Below are 12,246 nucleotides of genomic sequence, written 5' to 3'. Positions count from 1 at the left end.
TTTTGGTGTTGACGACGTTATCGTGAGCACGCATGCGCAATCTCCTGATAAATAATTGAAGTATATTTCAATATGAATGCACAAACTAGCGTTTTAATGATAAAATGAAAATTGTATTAGGGTCTTGGCAATTTGTTAAGTAGGTTAACATAAAGGATCACTCACAACTGGGGATGTAGCTCAGTGGTAGAGCGCATGCTTTGCATGTATGAGGCCCCGGGTTCGATCCCCGGCATCTCCACTCCTTTTGACGAAGGTTTAGTAACGATTGTCATGCTTTCACTATCACCCCATGTTCACCTAATCAGCAATATCTGGACCACAAAAGATACACTTATGATCCTTTTCATATTTTTATTTGCTTGAGTTCCTTCTGCAATGGAGTAAAGCCCATTCAGTCATTTGTGAACATCCGTGGCTCCAGGCATGGTAAAAATGGGTGTGCTCAACATACAGAGAAACTATTGAAGCTGACAGAGACGAACTGTGAAGTCGCACACACTTACACGCCCAGACTTGAAGAAAAAGAAGGCAAACAAGACATTCAAGCGCAATGCACCTCTAATACATAATCTTTTTATTATTATTTGTTTTTCTTCTGTCTTCTGTTGGTCGTTATCTGGAGTACGCAACAAGGTACAGTGGAAATTATTGGCCGAGGTGGTTAAAAATAATTACCCTCTCTCAAATATTACTGTTTACATTTCTTAACTTAAATGCGTGCTGAAAAGTTGTTCGAAAAATCTGGATTTACTGACCAAACTCACTGCTAAAGTTATTTTAGATGCATTAAGCCTCCTACAAAAGTTGTATTTTACTCCCTTTTGCAATTTAACGTAAGGCTTTCGCTCTCTGGCACCAAGATAAAAGCCACATTGTTGCACTTTCTGAATAAAAGAATTGAGCTGTTGCAATGGGTTGGAGCTGGATATGTGCAATTGGGTGCAGTCACTCACAGCACACATTGTTGCTTGACACGACTATTCCAGAATATATATATCAAATATTCCAGAACTATGAGCCTGGTGCAGCTGCTGAAAAGCCACTTCCTGAGCCAGCTGATTATCTGCTACGTGTTCTTGGTCAGCGGCCTCCTCATCAACGTGGTGCAGTTATGCACCCTTCCGCTGTGGCGCCTCAACAAGCAGCTGGCCCGAAAGGTCAACTGCAGACTTGCTTACTCCATCAACAGCCGTAAGTTATATCATCATCCTGGTTAAAAACAAAAAAAGGAATTATTGTCTGATAGGCATAATTTTTACTATCATCTCACAGAGCTGGTGGCTGCTTTGGAGTGGTGGTCCGGAACAGAATGCGTCCTATATACTGACCCAAAGACTTACCCTTTGTTTGGAAAAGAAAATGCTATTGTGGTTCTCAACCACACTTATGAGATAGATTTCCTCTGCGGTTGGACTTTGTGTGAGCGATTCGGGGTTCTCGGGGTAAGGAAGTCTGTGTTTTTTATTCATCATCAAACAAATGCACCATAACAAAACGATATTCCATGCAATTTGAATCATTTTTTTAGAGTTCCAAAGTCCTCGCCAAAAAGGAGTTGGCTTATGTTCCTGTCATTGGGTGGATGTGGTACTTCCTGGAGATCGTTTTCTGCCAGAGGAAATGGGAAGAGGACCGAAAGACAGTAGCTCAAAGTCTCCAGAACCTGAGAGACTACCCTGAAAACTATTGGGTATGTGTGAGAGTTGTATGGTCATCTATCCTTCTTAGAATAAAAGCATCCAGAAATAATTTTTGGTTGCTAGTTTTTGCTTTACTGCGAAGGAACCCGCTTCACACCAAAGAAACATGAGATCAGCATGCAGGTAGCAGAAAGTAAAGGTTTGCCTAAACTGAAGTACCATCTTCTACCAAGAACCAAAGGCTTCTGGGTGACCGTTCAAAATCTGAGAGGAACCGGTGAGTTTGTCACATGTGACATCTGCCATGACTGCTTCCAGTCATTTGCCAATGAGTGCACCAAGATAGCCAAAAACACTATTTGTCTGCGTAGTCAAGGCGGTGTACGACTCCACGCTTAACTTGAAAAACAACGAAAAGCCGACTCTACTCGGAATTCTTAGCGGAAAGAAATACCATGCAGATTTATATGTGAGGTATTGCATGTTCTTCCGATAATCAGTCAAACGTAGCCAATATATTTGATTCAACTGTCTTAATGCAAAGCTAGTTTTGCTTGCCTGCAGGAGAATCCCACTGGAGCTGATTCCAGAAGATGAATCCGAGTGTGCTAATTGGCTCCACAAACTCTACCAGGAAAAAGTAAAGAATTATTTTAAAATATCAGAAGTTAGACATAACACTTGTTCTTCTAATGACATCAACAAGGGCTGGCTCTAGAGGTGACTGTGTAGTTCCCATAGTGTACTAAAAGTAATGAGGCATTTAGAGTTGTCTAAAAGGAGAGAAAAATCAGTATTTGCATGTATATATTTAAAGATATTCTAAGTCGAATATCAATAAAAAAGATGTGATTCTTACCTTCATTTTGCAGGATAGTTTTCAAGAGGGCTACATGCAGACGGGGAGGTACCCCGGCCCTATAGTGAACCCTCCACGCCGGCCATGGTCTTTGATCAACTGGTTGTTCTGGTCCTGCCTGCTCCTGTACCCACTCGGCCTGCTCTCTGCTCAGCTCGTCATTTCAGGATCCGTTCGGACCATCTTGGCTTCAATCGTGGTCTGCACTGCAGGTTGGTTTCCCTCAAAAGAAACTGCACAAGCATTAATCTGTTATGGGGCTTTGCCAGAACCTGCCTATTTTAGAAGCGTACCAAAGAACATTTTTAAAGAAACAAAAATAAAGCATATTTATTCTTAAAATATTTGAAATCTATTACACAAATTGAGATGGCAGCATATTGCACAAGGGTTTGTATTATGAACTTACATGACCCTGATATAAAGGGTAATTAATTGGCCTTTGTTTTTATTTTTTCTTTGTTCTTTTTTTTTAAAACATTCTAGTAACGGTTAGATCAAAACCAAAGCTCCAAATGAACAGGTGCGAGAGCTTGAAGGAATACATTGTAATGCAAGTGAAAAAAAAACATACGTAGTCACACAGAAAGTAGTGATATTGTAACACTTTGTCAATAGAAAAGTGTAACATATTTCTGCTCCAATGTTGAAGTGAAAATAGTTTTTGATCTTATTTTGCCCTTTCCTAGAAGTTGCTTATCATAAAAGTCTCTGAAATTGAAATAGATTTTGCATATTTCCATTGGGAAAACGTTTTCTACAATAATTTATGTTTTAAATTCTGACCATAAATGTAAATATTTCAGCTTCAGTTGGAGTTCGTTGGATGATTGGCCAGACGGAGATTAATAAATCGTCCAACTATGGGAGTAACACAAGCCGTCACGACAACAACGGACAAAGCCGAAATGCACTGGGAGATACATCTTAGTGCGCTTTGTGCTACTAAAAAAATGGATGACTTCACTTCTGCATCCTACTGCAACAAGTAGAAATCTACCTAAAGCACAATGCAGCTAACAGTGTGCTTGATACAATGTTATTTAGTTTCCTAGAAGGAAAAACACATTTTTTTCACACATATCTGCAGTAGTAAGGAAATTTATAATAATTGAATTCAAAGTAATCATTTTATTCTACCATTTTGACAATGCTATTTGCTTGGAACAGCTGACTTTGAGCTAGAATGACTTATTTATTGATTATTATTATTTATTAGTTTCTTATTATTTGTGCACTTCGTGGTGAAGCTTTAAATCTCATTACACTTGTATAATGATAATATAAGCATTCAATTCAATACAATTTGCCCCCGATGCAGAAGAACTTTTATTATTTGGGTTTAAAGCTCAACATAATGGGCCTATCACGACTGCATTTATTTGTGCGTGTTTGCACGTGACTTTCATTATGTTGGTATTAAAGGGCAAACATTTTGAGCGTGCAATTTACCAGAATCGCTCGTATTTGAGCGTGCAATTTTCCGTAAATTGCACGCTCGTATTTGAGCGTGCAATTTACGGAAATCGCTTGCTTTTGAACTAAGGGAGAAAGCCGTATTAACCCATTCGTGCAATTACGACTTATGTGACATGTTAAAGTATTTAATTTACACCCGTATTGTTTCAAGCGTAAATACAGGAAATACATCATTATTGCTTTAGTAAATGATGGCAATGCTGGATAGTTCCATGTCACGATTACAAGGAATAAAACGTATGTTGCAAATACACTGAATTGATTTTACATATTACTTTTTATCAAATATACGCGTTTTTTAAAATTACTATTATTTTTCAATATAAGAGGATTGTGATGCCTTCACTGCCCCATTTTCTTCTGTATTTTTCAATGTTCTACTTGTACCAGGTTTCTGCAATATTTCTAATGGCTCGTTTATATAGATATTGTCATTTTAATGAAACACCACAATTTGCTATTCACCAATTCCAAAAAGCATTCTGCACACAAAGGAAAAACGCCTATATTTAACATCATGTTATGTGCGTTTGCATTAGTATATACTAAGCACCGTTGCTAAACTCGCTTGTTGATTCACGTAATTTTTTTTCTATCTTCTTTGTTCTTATTGCGCATCTCACTGCGGAAGATTGACGTTATTGTTGGAGAAATGATGCCCTATAATAAACTCCTGGAAAAGTGGATCACAGAAAAACGTGTATGTGAACGTAAATGAACCCATCATCCGCACCCAGAATGGACGTAAACACAATTTAAAAAAAAAAAAAAAGGAAAATAAAAAACAAACGTGACAAAGACGTTCTTTGACAACACGAGGCAGACTGTGCACCAAATAAGATGCATCCTGAGAGTTTCACCAATGTACAGGAACGATTTAGACCTGCACACTCTGTTCTCTTGTGAAACATCTTGCTCATTTTATCAAGCGAACCCCCCCTTGGTGAGTATTCAAATGATTTCGCCCTTTATTTTTGTTATCAAATCCTTCCTGCAAGAAATCAAACCAATGCAAACATCAACAGTTTCTATGTAGAATCAATAATATCATTTTAAGAGTATTTGAGTATTTTCCAAAAACATTTTTTATTGATTTATATTAGATTGCTAGGTTAGAAAACCTTGTATGCAGAATTATTATTTTTTTGCAAGAAATATGGAAGAAAACATAAAATTATTCTTTATTTGAATAGTTTCCAAAAAGTTGCTGTCAGAAATTACTGGTATGCATTAGCATAGAATTACAGAAAGCATGGAGTCAACATTTAGATTGTTTCAGATTTTTGGTTTTGGAAAAGAGGCCATATACAGTTCATGGCATGATTAAGAACATAAATTTCTTCTCTAACACGTTTTAGATAAGGTGTCAAAAGCTGATTTGAACATTTGAATATACAAGAATAATTATTTTATTAAAAAAATTGATCTTATAAAAATGTAACCAAATTCCCTCAACAACCACAGCTGATTAACCTCTCATTATAGCTATTTACTAAGATAATATAACTCTAATGTTATAATTAACTATTTTTCATAAAACTTTAACTACCTTTACAATTTTTAACATTCTAGGGCAAAGGATATGAAGTGGTACGAGCTTCTTCAGCCTCTTTGTGATCCCCTGGAAGACAAAAGAAACCAGAGTGATGCTCACTCCCCGTATCCTCCCACACCCATTGACACTCAGGCCGTGTTGAAGAGACACCCGAATAGTTGGTCACCCGACAGTTTCATCTGCGGAGATCACGTGAAAAACACAGACTCCAAAATGCGGCTGCAGCAGGGTCACGTGCAGCCATCCCATCTGAAAGCTGACGATGCCACCAACCAGGTGTGCACTTATTATCATATTACACTTACAGAGGTGGTAATGTAAAATGTTAATACCCTAGTGTCAAGTCTGGATTTAGATAGGGATCAGATAGTCAACAATTATTTCCTTCAATACAATGAGCCACCCAACCTTAATAATGTTCATTTTCTGCACCAGTTATCGTCGTAAGGGTTACAGTTGTGCACAGGCATATCCCAGCAAACAATGGGGAGGAGGCATGGTACCCCCTTAAACTGGTTAGCAGCCAAATGCAGGGCACACATTGACAAACAATCTTACCTGTTGGGAACGTGAAGTGTCCAAACAGCACACTATGTACGTTTTGGGGATGGGAGAGGAAGGAGGAGTACCCAGATAAAATCCACACAGACAGGGAGAACATGCAAAGTGCATGCAGGGATGCTGGAGGGAGAGAGATGTGCTCATTACTCTTCCGCTGTGCTGCTAGTTAATTATTTTTGCGGTGTTAAAATTTGATTTGAATGTTGTCCCTTACTATCATTAAATATAGTACTTTTTTATTTTCTATTTTTGCTAAATAAACTCCACAAAGTCAGCATTAGATCAAATCTCTCCACTACTGGATTCAAGATTTTTGGGAACAGTAAAAGTAAGTAAATAAAGGAGTTGAAAATTGCATGATCATGAAAAATAGTATTAATATTTAAATAATTAAACTGGTGGTAACCACAGCATATTTAGACTCTAAAATGTAATTGTGGTTTAAAACATCCACAGAAACAAATAAACAAAATAATACATTTTAGAGTTGTAACAGGGACTTTGCGGCTCAAAACAAATATAACCTGCTCAATTCAATTAGGAAGTGGAAAGAATGTCTTATGAAGGTAAAAATATAAAATATGTATTTTGTAATACATATGTTTACTCTTTCCTCAGCACCAACCTTGTGAGTGGCCCTTCATTGACCTTGACCTGGAGGCTTCTATTCTCTTGGTAAGGATGCACACTGTGAACAAAACATATGTTTAGCAGGAAAATGACATATGTTAAATGTTGGGTCATTACAAAATTACAGGGCATTTTATGTCCCACCAATCAAATTCACTTTAAATGAAAACTTTTGTAGTATGTGATGAAGCGAACCCATTTTTACAAATGCAATTACAATTTACTTAATGATAAATGGTAAAAAAATAACAATAACAGCGTGATTCCTTTATTACTAAATGTGTTGCAAATAATATACTGAACTTAAGAGAATAATGTTTAAATATCACTACAAATTAAAATTCAAGGTCTCCAGTAATATTGATGAATGCAGCTATTGAGAGCTATATTAATTATAGGCCAATTCTGTAAAATAGTTCATCTGCCGTTTAACTCTATATTAAAATTAGATTTCAGTGAGATATTCATTTGTTGTCAGCGCGATCATTTAATGTAAAGTCAGCAATTGCCCAACTTGTTTTATCTCTATGAATTGTAGGGTAACAAGTTATATAACCAATTATCGTACTGTAAGAAATCCACCTAATTGAGGATGTTTCTGTTTATGCTGTTTAAATGGCTCCCGATGGTTCTCCTTAATCCACGGACGAACACTAAAGAGTCAGCAGTAAGTATGTTTAAACTCTTAATATGATTGTATCCCAAAAATTCAACAAAAAAAATACAGTTTGTTAGCAGACTAGTTTGCTAGCCATAGCAGCGAATGCTAGCGCGCTTGCTAACTTGCTTTAAACTATCCAATAATTAACTTTCCTCCTCTCTTTTATCCCACTCCGCCAATGGCAAACGGTCTAAGTTTATATGCCCAACATGAAAACTAAAAGAATTGATCAAAGAAATCGCGGACGTCAATAACACGACTCACCCTTAGGATTAGCCAGAGCGTAACCATGGCAACGCCTACGCGACAAAGACGCTCTTTGACAACACGTGGCAAACAGTATTCACCATCAGACACTTCTTTATAGTTTTTAGACTGTACATCGCGATCTCGCAGTGTACATTCTGTTCTTCCTCTCACTAGCTAAATAGAGAGTAAATATATTGGCCACCCTTGGTGAGTACTAAAAAGATATTGACTATGTATGATTCAATTATTCCTGGAGGCCTTTAAATCTAGGCGAACATATACATTGAGCTGAGTTTGATTTATGACATGAAGGGACAGTAAATATTAATGAATATTAATGAATATGTGGAATATGTAATATATCAAATGTATTTTATTGCATTATAATATTTCCTCTGTGCTATTTGCATATCCTCATGCCTATAATACATTCAGGGTTATTCACAATTGGCAAAGAAATGCTCTTTCACCCCCGCAGTCCTTGTGAGGATGCACATTATGGAAAATAATTTCAAAATGTTTAAGATAACTTTTAAACTTTTTATTTTAAACAGTTATAGCAAAAAAAAAAAAACAAATCTAAGGTTTGGATGATATGATAGGCTTCCATCCAGCACCCCAAAAATGTTATAAAAGAGGAATGAACATATCTTATTTTATCATTAGAAAATGTCATACCAGCTGAAAAAAATGGAAAAAAATGTCCTTTCAGTATAAAAAAGCATTGAACACATTCTATTTTATCATTAGAAAATGTCATACTAATTCAAAATGTTGAACCATCCTTGAATTAAAATTGAAACGTGTTTTTCAAGAACCCCCATTTTTGCAGCGAAATGGAACAGACGTGCGTGGAGGAGATGAAGTGGCACGAGCTCCTCATGCCCATTTATGAGCCCCTGGAGGATCCAGGCTACCTGAGCAATGCTTGCCCCCCTCCTGCCTCCACACCCATTGACCCCACCAGTGTGCCACTCGACCCCCAGGCTGCGTTCACGGGACATCCGTGTTCTTGGTCGTTCGACAGTTGTATCTGGGGTGACAACGTGTTGAATATGGGCTACAAAATGCCACTGCAATCCACTCACCTGAATGTCGGGCCAGCTGGTGATGCCACTAACCAGGTACGCTTTGATTCATATTTATCTTTAAAAAGAAGTCATAGGTATATTACTCTAGTTTATGTTCATGTTAGGGAAATGAAAATGAAAAAAAAACATTATGTGAAAACCAAGTGATCAAAAATAAGAAAATGCCCATCCATTAAAACATGTTTTCTTTTGCTTACTATTTATTTACATACCCTAACCCCCATACAGGCAAATGTAGGGCACATATAGATAAATAGTAATCACATTGTAGAAGAATGTGAGGTTTCCAGTCAGCCTACCATGTATATTTTCGGAATATGAAAGAAAACTGGAGTACCCAGATAAATTCCACACAAGCACAGCGTGAGTAAAAAACTCAAGTAATCAATTTTGTAATAAAAACCCAACTTTTTTCAACAGTCTATGAATAATCAGCCACTACCTCCTGAATGGCCTGTCAATGAACCGAATGCTTCTACCACGGTAAGAACAAAGACAGCAAATAAAACACCCATGTAATGTGTATTTTGTAATAAATGGCTACTCTTTCAACAGTTTACGACCAATCAGCACCTACCGTACGAGTGTCCAGGCAATGAAGTGAATGCTCCTACTCCTCTGGTGAGAACATACACATTAAAAGACACTTGGAAGGAAAGAAAAAATATATATTTGGAAATTTGCTCTTTCAACAGTGTATGAACAATCAGCATCTACCTTTGGAGTGGCCTGTCAATGAACCAAATGCTGCTATTCCTCTGGTAACAAAACACTTCTTATTTAGCAGAAAAATGATGTGTCAAATATTCACTTATTCCACGATTGAAGGGCATTTTACGTCCCCACCGTCAGATGAACTTGAAATGTGTGCAGAAGCTATGGGAGAGCTAATTTGTACTTTTCAATTGTCTATAATGTCTGTGTCATGATTGCCATGATCTTTTTTTTATGCATGATTTGTCACTTTAGTTTAGTTTCTTTGGTGTTAAGGTTGTATTGTCTTTAGTATTAATTCATTTTGAGCTTGCCAACTTTTTGATTTTCACAAATGATATAGTCATTAATCATTGAATATTGGATGAATTGCATCTAATTGTGAACATTTCTCCTTTTGTCTAAATGCTTCTCAATGATGCTCCTGATCCTTGCATGGACACCAAAAACACAGCAGTAAGTTTCTATTTATTCACTCCTCCCTGTTTTTTTTATTTTCCCCTTTTTTATTGCCAAAAAGTTGATTTTTATGTTGAAGAAATTGGAAGATCTAAAATGGGATAAAGTCTGATACACTTTGAACACATAGTTGATCTAGCATTGTTTTTTTAACATTGACTTGTACTTAAAATAACATTAATGAATATTAATAATTAATTCTAAATTTATTTTCCTCAAATTCTATTCAAAAATGCACACATTTTGCATGAATCTTCATATTTGAAATTTATGACTTTCCACGTTTTTTTGCAGTGAATTGGAAACAATGCCGAGAGGAACTTGCATGGAAGACACCAAGTGGCACGAGCTCCATACGCCTCTTTACGAGCCCCTGGAAGACCGAGGCTATCTGAGCGGCACTCACCACCCCCGACCACCCCCCACCAACCTATCTGCCTTCACGGGAACTCAATTTCTTTGGTCCTACGACCATTGTATCCGCGGAGACAATCAGATGTACACGAACTACAGAGTTCCAATGGATCAAGCAACCACAATGAACATTGGGGCAGCTGGTGATGCCAGCGAGCAGATGTGCATTCACCATGACAACGAGCGACTCCTATTTCAGCAGTGTATGAACTATCCGCACGTTTCCTACGATTGGCCCGTCAACGGGCAGAATGCTTCCACTCCTCCCACCCCAACGGTAAGAACACACACACTCAAATCATAAGAGGGAGCAAGTAGGAGATAGACATGGCAAATGGTAGAACTCAATTGGCAATCACAGTTATAGGTCACACAGGAGAAAAAAACATGGAAAAAAACCCAATCCCCAACAATAATAACCCATAGCTGATAAATAAATAGGTAGCAAATGATGAAGGACAAAAAGAGGCTTCTTTTTAAGAATGTTGAAGTGCTAATGTTTTTAAATTCTGGACTGATCAAGGAGTATTGATGTGGTTTTGCTTATTGCTACTTAATGAAGATGCAATTTCAATTCATTTTTAAAAAAATATGTGTGCAGTTCCATGAAGATTGCAGTTCTGTGATGATTCTGCCAGAAAGTGAAATGTTGCCTCCAGATATGTCGTAAGTAACATAAAAGTGCAGTTATTATAATTAGAATGTATGAGGAAAAAAAATCCTACAATTTTCGAACAAAGTGTACCTCATATCATCTTAATGTATCAAATCTGCATTGCACAAACCTTTCATATTTAAACTCAATCTATGTCTCTTTCTTGATTTAGGAACAACACAGATTCCATCTCCCCTTCAAGAAAGCACTTGACAACCAAGTACGTCTAAAACAGTTCACTTTGACCAATTCTAAGTCCTTATAACAATTGTTGTCCACCAGAAAAAGAAAACGTGAATGCCGAGAGGATGAGGAAGTCTACATTAAAAAGCCACCTAATGCATTCATGATATTCCGGAAGGAGCAGAGGCAAAATGTCATGGTGCAATTAAACATCCGTGACAGTGCCATGGCCAATAAAGCCTTGGGTCGCATGGTAAGTGTGTTTCTATGTGTGAAAAAAAGCCAAAAGCCTCACCTCACTCTTAATACATTAACATTGCCCTTTAAATTTTGCTCCACAGTGGAAATCTCTATCAGAGAAGGAGCAGGAAAAGTACTACCAGCTTGCTGATGCTGAAAAACGACTCCATACTCAACTTCACCCCAACTGGTCCTGCACAGATAACTATGTAATTCCATCTCAGCCTCCAAAAGATGGTACCAATTCGAGGATTACTTGTATATTAAACTGTTTGTGTTTGTGTGTGTTCAGGGCCGAAAGAGGAGAAAGCAGAGGAGCAGCTGAATCGTTAAGGAAATCTTACAAGCAATTACTATCACGTAATTTATTCTTTTCAGTATAAGGCTGTCTTGACGTGCGCCCGCAAAGGTGACCCCCAAACCACTTGAAATTTACCCTTAAAAGTGTGTCCTGTCATCGTAGCAAATAAAAATTTGTGTGGGCAGGACTGTTTTAACCAGGGGTGTCCAAACAATTGGCCACCTGCAGCCCGCAGCATAATAGGATAATATTGTTGAATATGCCCTGTAAAGCCTGTAAAGAATCTTAAATTCAGTCTACATTCTGTTGCATTTCTCAGATTAACACTGGGTGGAGCTAGTCACATAATGTGCTTCATTATTTTCAATCATTGCTGGAAACTGGATTTTCCGTATTGTTTCACATAAATAAACGTATATTTAAAGATTTAATTGTGATAAATTGGGTCATTGGAAGGTGTGGGATCGATTCCTTTTCCCATTGGCTAACTTTTCTGGCTATAGAAATGTTTTGAGTTGATGACGTACCTGCTATTGGGTTGCTTATCCACAT

General features: G+C 37.4%; 3 protein-coding genes, 1 long non-coding RNA gene and 1 other non-coding gene across 10 annotated transcripts; 4 read left to right on the top strand and 1 right to left on the bottom strand.

The window, feature by feature from the left end:
• Positions 1–169: 169 nt before the first annotated feature.
• trnaa-ugc (transfer RNA alanine (anticodon UGC)) lies at positions 170–241 on the top strand. The gene has a single exon. It is a non-coding gene; the product is annotated as a tRNA-Ala (tRNA).
• Positions 242–421: 180 nt separating this feature from the next.
• LOC144205608 (uncharacterized) lies at positions 422–7,597 on the bottom strand. Its single transcript, XR_013328138.1, has 6 exons — positions 7,310–7,597; positions 6,723–6,785; positions 6,095–6,217; positions 2,503–5,602; positions 2,202–2,270; positions 422–1,212 (listed from the first exon to the last, which is right to left on the bottom strand). It is a non-coding gene; the product is annotated as an uncharacterized LOC144205608 (long non-coding RNA).
• On the top strand, positions 491–4,565 carry agpat4 (1-acylglycerol-3-phosphate O-acyltransferase 4 (lysophosphatidic acid acyltransferase, delta)). The gene is made up of 9 exons (XM_077730102.1): positions 491–636; positions 1,013–1,194; positions 1,276–1,445; positions 1,532–1,693; positions 1,767–1,920; positions 2,015–2,117; positions 2,208–2,283; positions 2,516–2,714; positions 3,309–4,565. The coding sequence occupies exons 2-9, from the start codon at positions 1,017–1,019 to the stop codon at positions 3,431–3,433; spliced, it is 1,167 nt and encodes a 388-aa protein (XP_077586228.1). The 5' UTR covers positions 491–636; positions 1,013–1,016; the 3' UTR covers positions 3,434–4,565.
• LOC144205606 (uncharacterized) lies at positions 4,666–9,813 on the top strand. Of its 6 annotated transcripts, XM_077730103.1 has the most exons (7): positions 4,666–4,924; positions 5,554–5,812; positions 6,716–6,772; positions 8,453–8,761; positions 9,149–9,211; positions 9,284–9,349; positions 9,424–9,809. In XM_077730103.1, the coding sequence occupies exons 2-7, from the start codon at positions 5,564–5,566 to the stop codon at positions 9,655–9,657; spliced, it is 978 nt and encodes a 325-aa protein (XP_077586229.1). In that variant the 5' UTR covers positions 4,666–4,924; positions 5,554–5,563; the 3' UTR covers positions 9,658–9,809. The 6 variants fall into 6 exon arrangements, 2 of the variants coding, with proteins under 2 accessions (XP_077586229.1, XP_077586230.1); XM_077730104.1 differs by lacking the exon at positions 4,666–4,924 and having other exon boundaries at positions 5,534–5,812; positions 9,424–9,813; XR_013328137.1 differs by lacking the exons at positions 4,666–4,924; positions 5,554–5,812 and adding an exon at positions 6,108–6,425 and having other exon boundaries at positions 8,470–8,761; positions 9,424–9,519.
• Positions 9,814–10,189: 376 nt separating this feature from the next.
• LOC144205484 (protein capicua homolog) lies at positions 10,190–12,120 on the top strand. The gene is made up of 6 exons (XM_077729883.1): positions 10,190–10,592; positions 10,917–10,981; positions 11,143–11,190; positions 11,253–11,406; positions 11,495–11,602; positions 11,686–12,120. The coding sequence occupies exons 1-6, from the start codon at positions 10,209–10,211 to the stop codon at positions 11,716–11,718; spliced, it is 792 nt and encodes a 263-aa protein (XP_077586009.1). The 5' UTR covers positions 10,190–10,208; the 3' UTR covers positions 11,719–12,120.
• The last annotated feature ends 126 nt before the right edge of the window (positions 12,121–12,246 follow it).

This window comes from Stigmatopora nigra, chromosome 12 (assembly GCF_051989575.1).
Source record: "Stigmatopora nigra isolate UIUO_SnigA chromosome 12, RoL_Snig_1.1, whole genome shotgun sequence".
Classification (NCBI taxonomy): domain Eukaryota; kingdom Metazoa; phylum Chordata; class Actinopteri; order Syngnathiformes; family Syngnathidae; genus Stigmatopora; species Stigmatopora nigra.
Note: the sequence above shows the minus strand (reverse complement) of the source record. Positions and strands in the feature narration are given on the sequence as shown.

What these genes read in the sequence shown, in the direction of transcription:
- agpat4 (XM_077730102.1), top strand. Translation starts at nt 1,017, where the DNA reads ATGAGCCTGGTGCAGCTGCTGAAAAGCCACTTCCTGAGCCAGCTGATT. An exon ending in TCAAAATCTGAGAGGAACCG is followed by an intron (nt 1,921 to 2,014) that starts GTGAGTTTGTCA and finishes TTGTCTGCGTAG; the next exon opens with TCAAGGCGGTGTACGACTCC. An exon ending in CATGCAGATTTATATGTGAG is followed by an intron (nt 2,118 to 2,207) that starts GTATTGCATGTT and finishes GCTTGCCTGCAG; the next exon opens with GAGAATCCCACTGGAGCTGA.
- LOC144205606 (XM_077730104.1), top strand. Translation starts at nt 5,564, where the DNA reads ATGAAGTGGTACGAGCTTCTTCAGCCTCTTTGTGATCCCCTGGAAGAC. An exon ending in CTGACGATGCCACCAACCAG is followed by an intron (nt 5,813 to 6,715) that starts GTGTGCACTTAT and finishes CTCTTTCCTCAG; the next exon opens with CACCAACCTTGTGAGTGGCC. An exon ending in TGGAGGCTTCTATTCTCTTG is followed by an intron (nt 6,773 to 8,452) that starts GTAAGGATGCAC and finishes GTGTTTTTCAAG; the next exon opens with AACCCCCATTTTTGCAGCGA.
- LOC144205484 (XM_077729883.1), top strand. Translation starts at nt 10,209, where the DNA reads ATGCCGAGAGGAACTTGCATGGAAGACACCAAGTGGCACGAGCTCCAT. An exon ending in ATGTTGCCTCCAGATATGTC is followed by an intron (nt 10,982 to 11,142) that starts GTAAGTAACATA and finishes TTCTTGATTTAG; the next exon opens with GAACAACACAGATTCCATCT. An exon ending in AGAAAGCACTTGACAACCAA is followed by an intron (nt 11,191 to 11,252) that starts GTACGTCTAAAA and finishes GTTGTCCACCAG; the next exon opens with AAAAAGAAAACGTGAATGCC.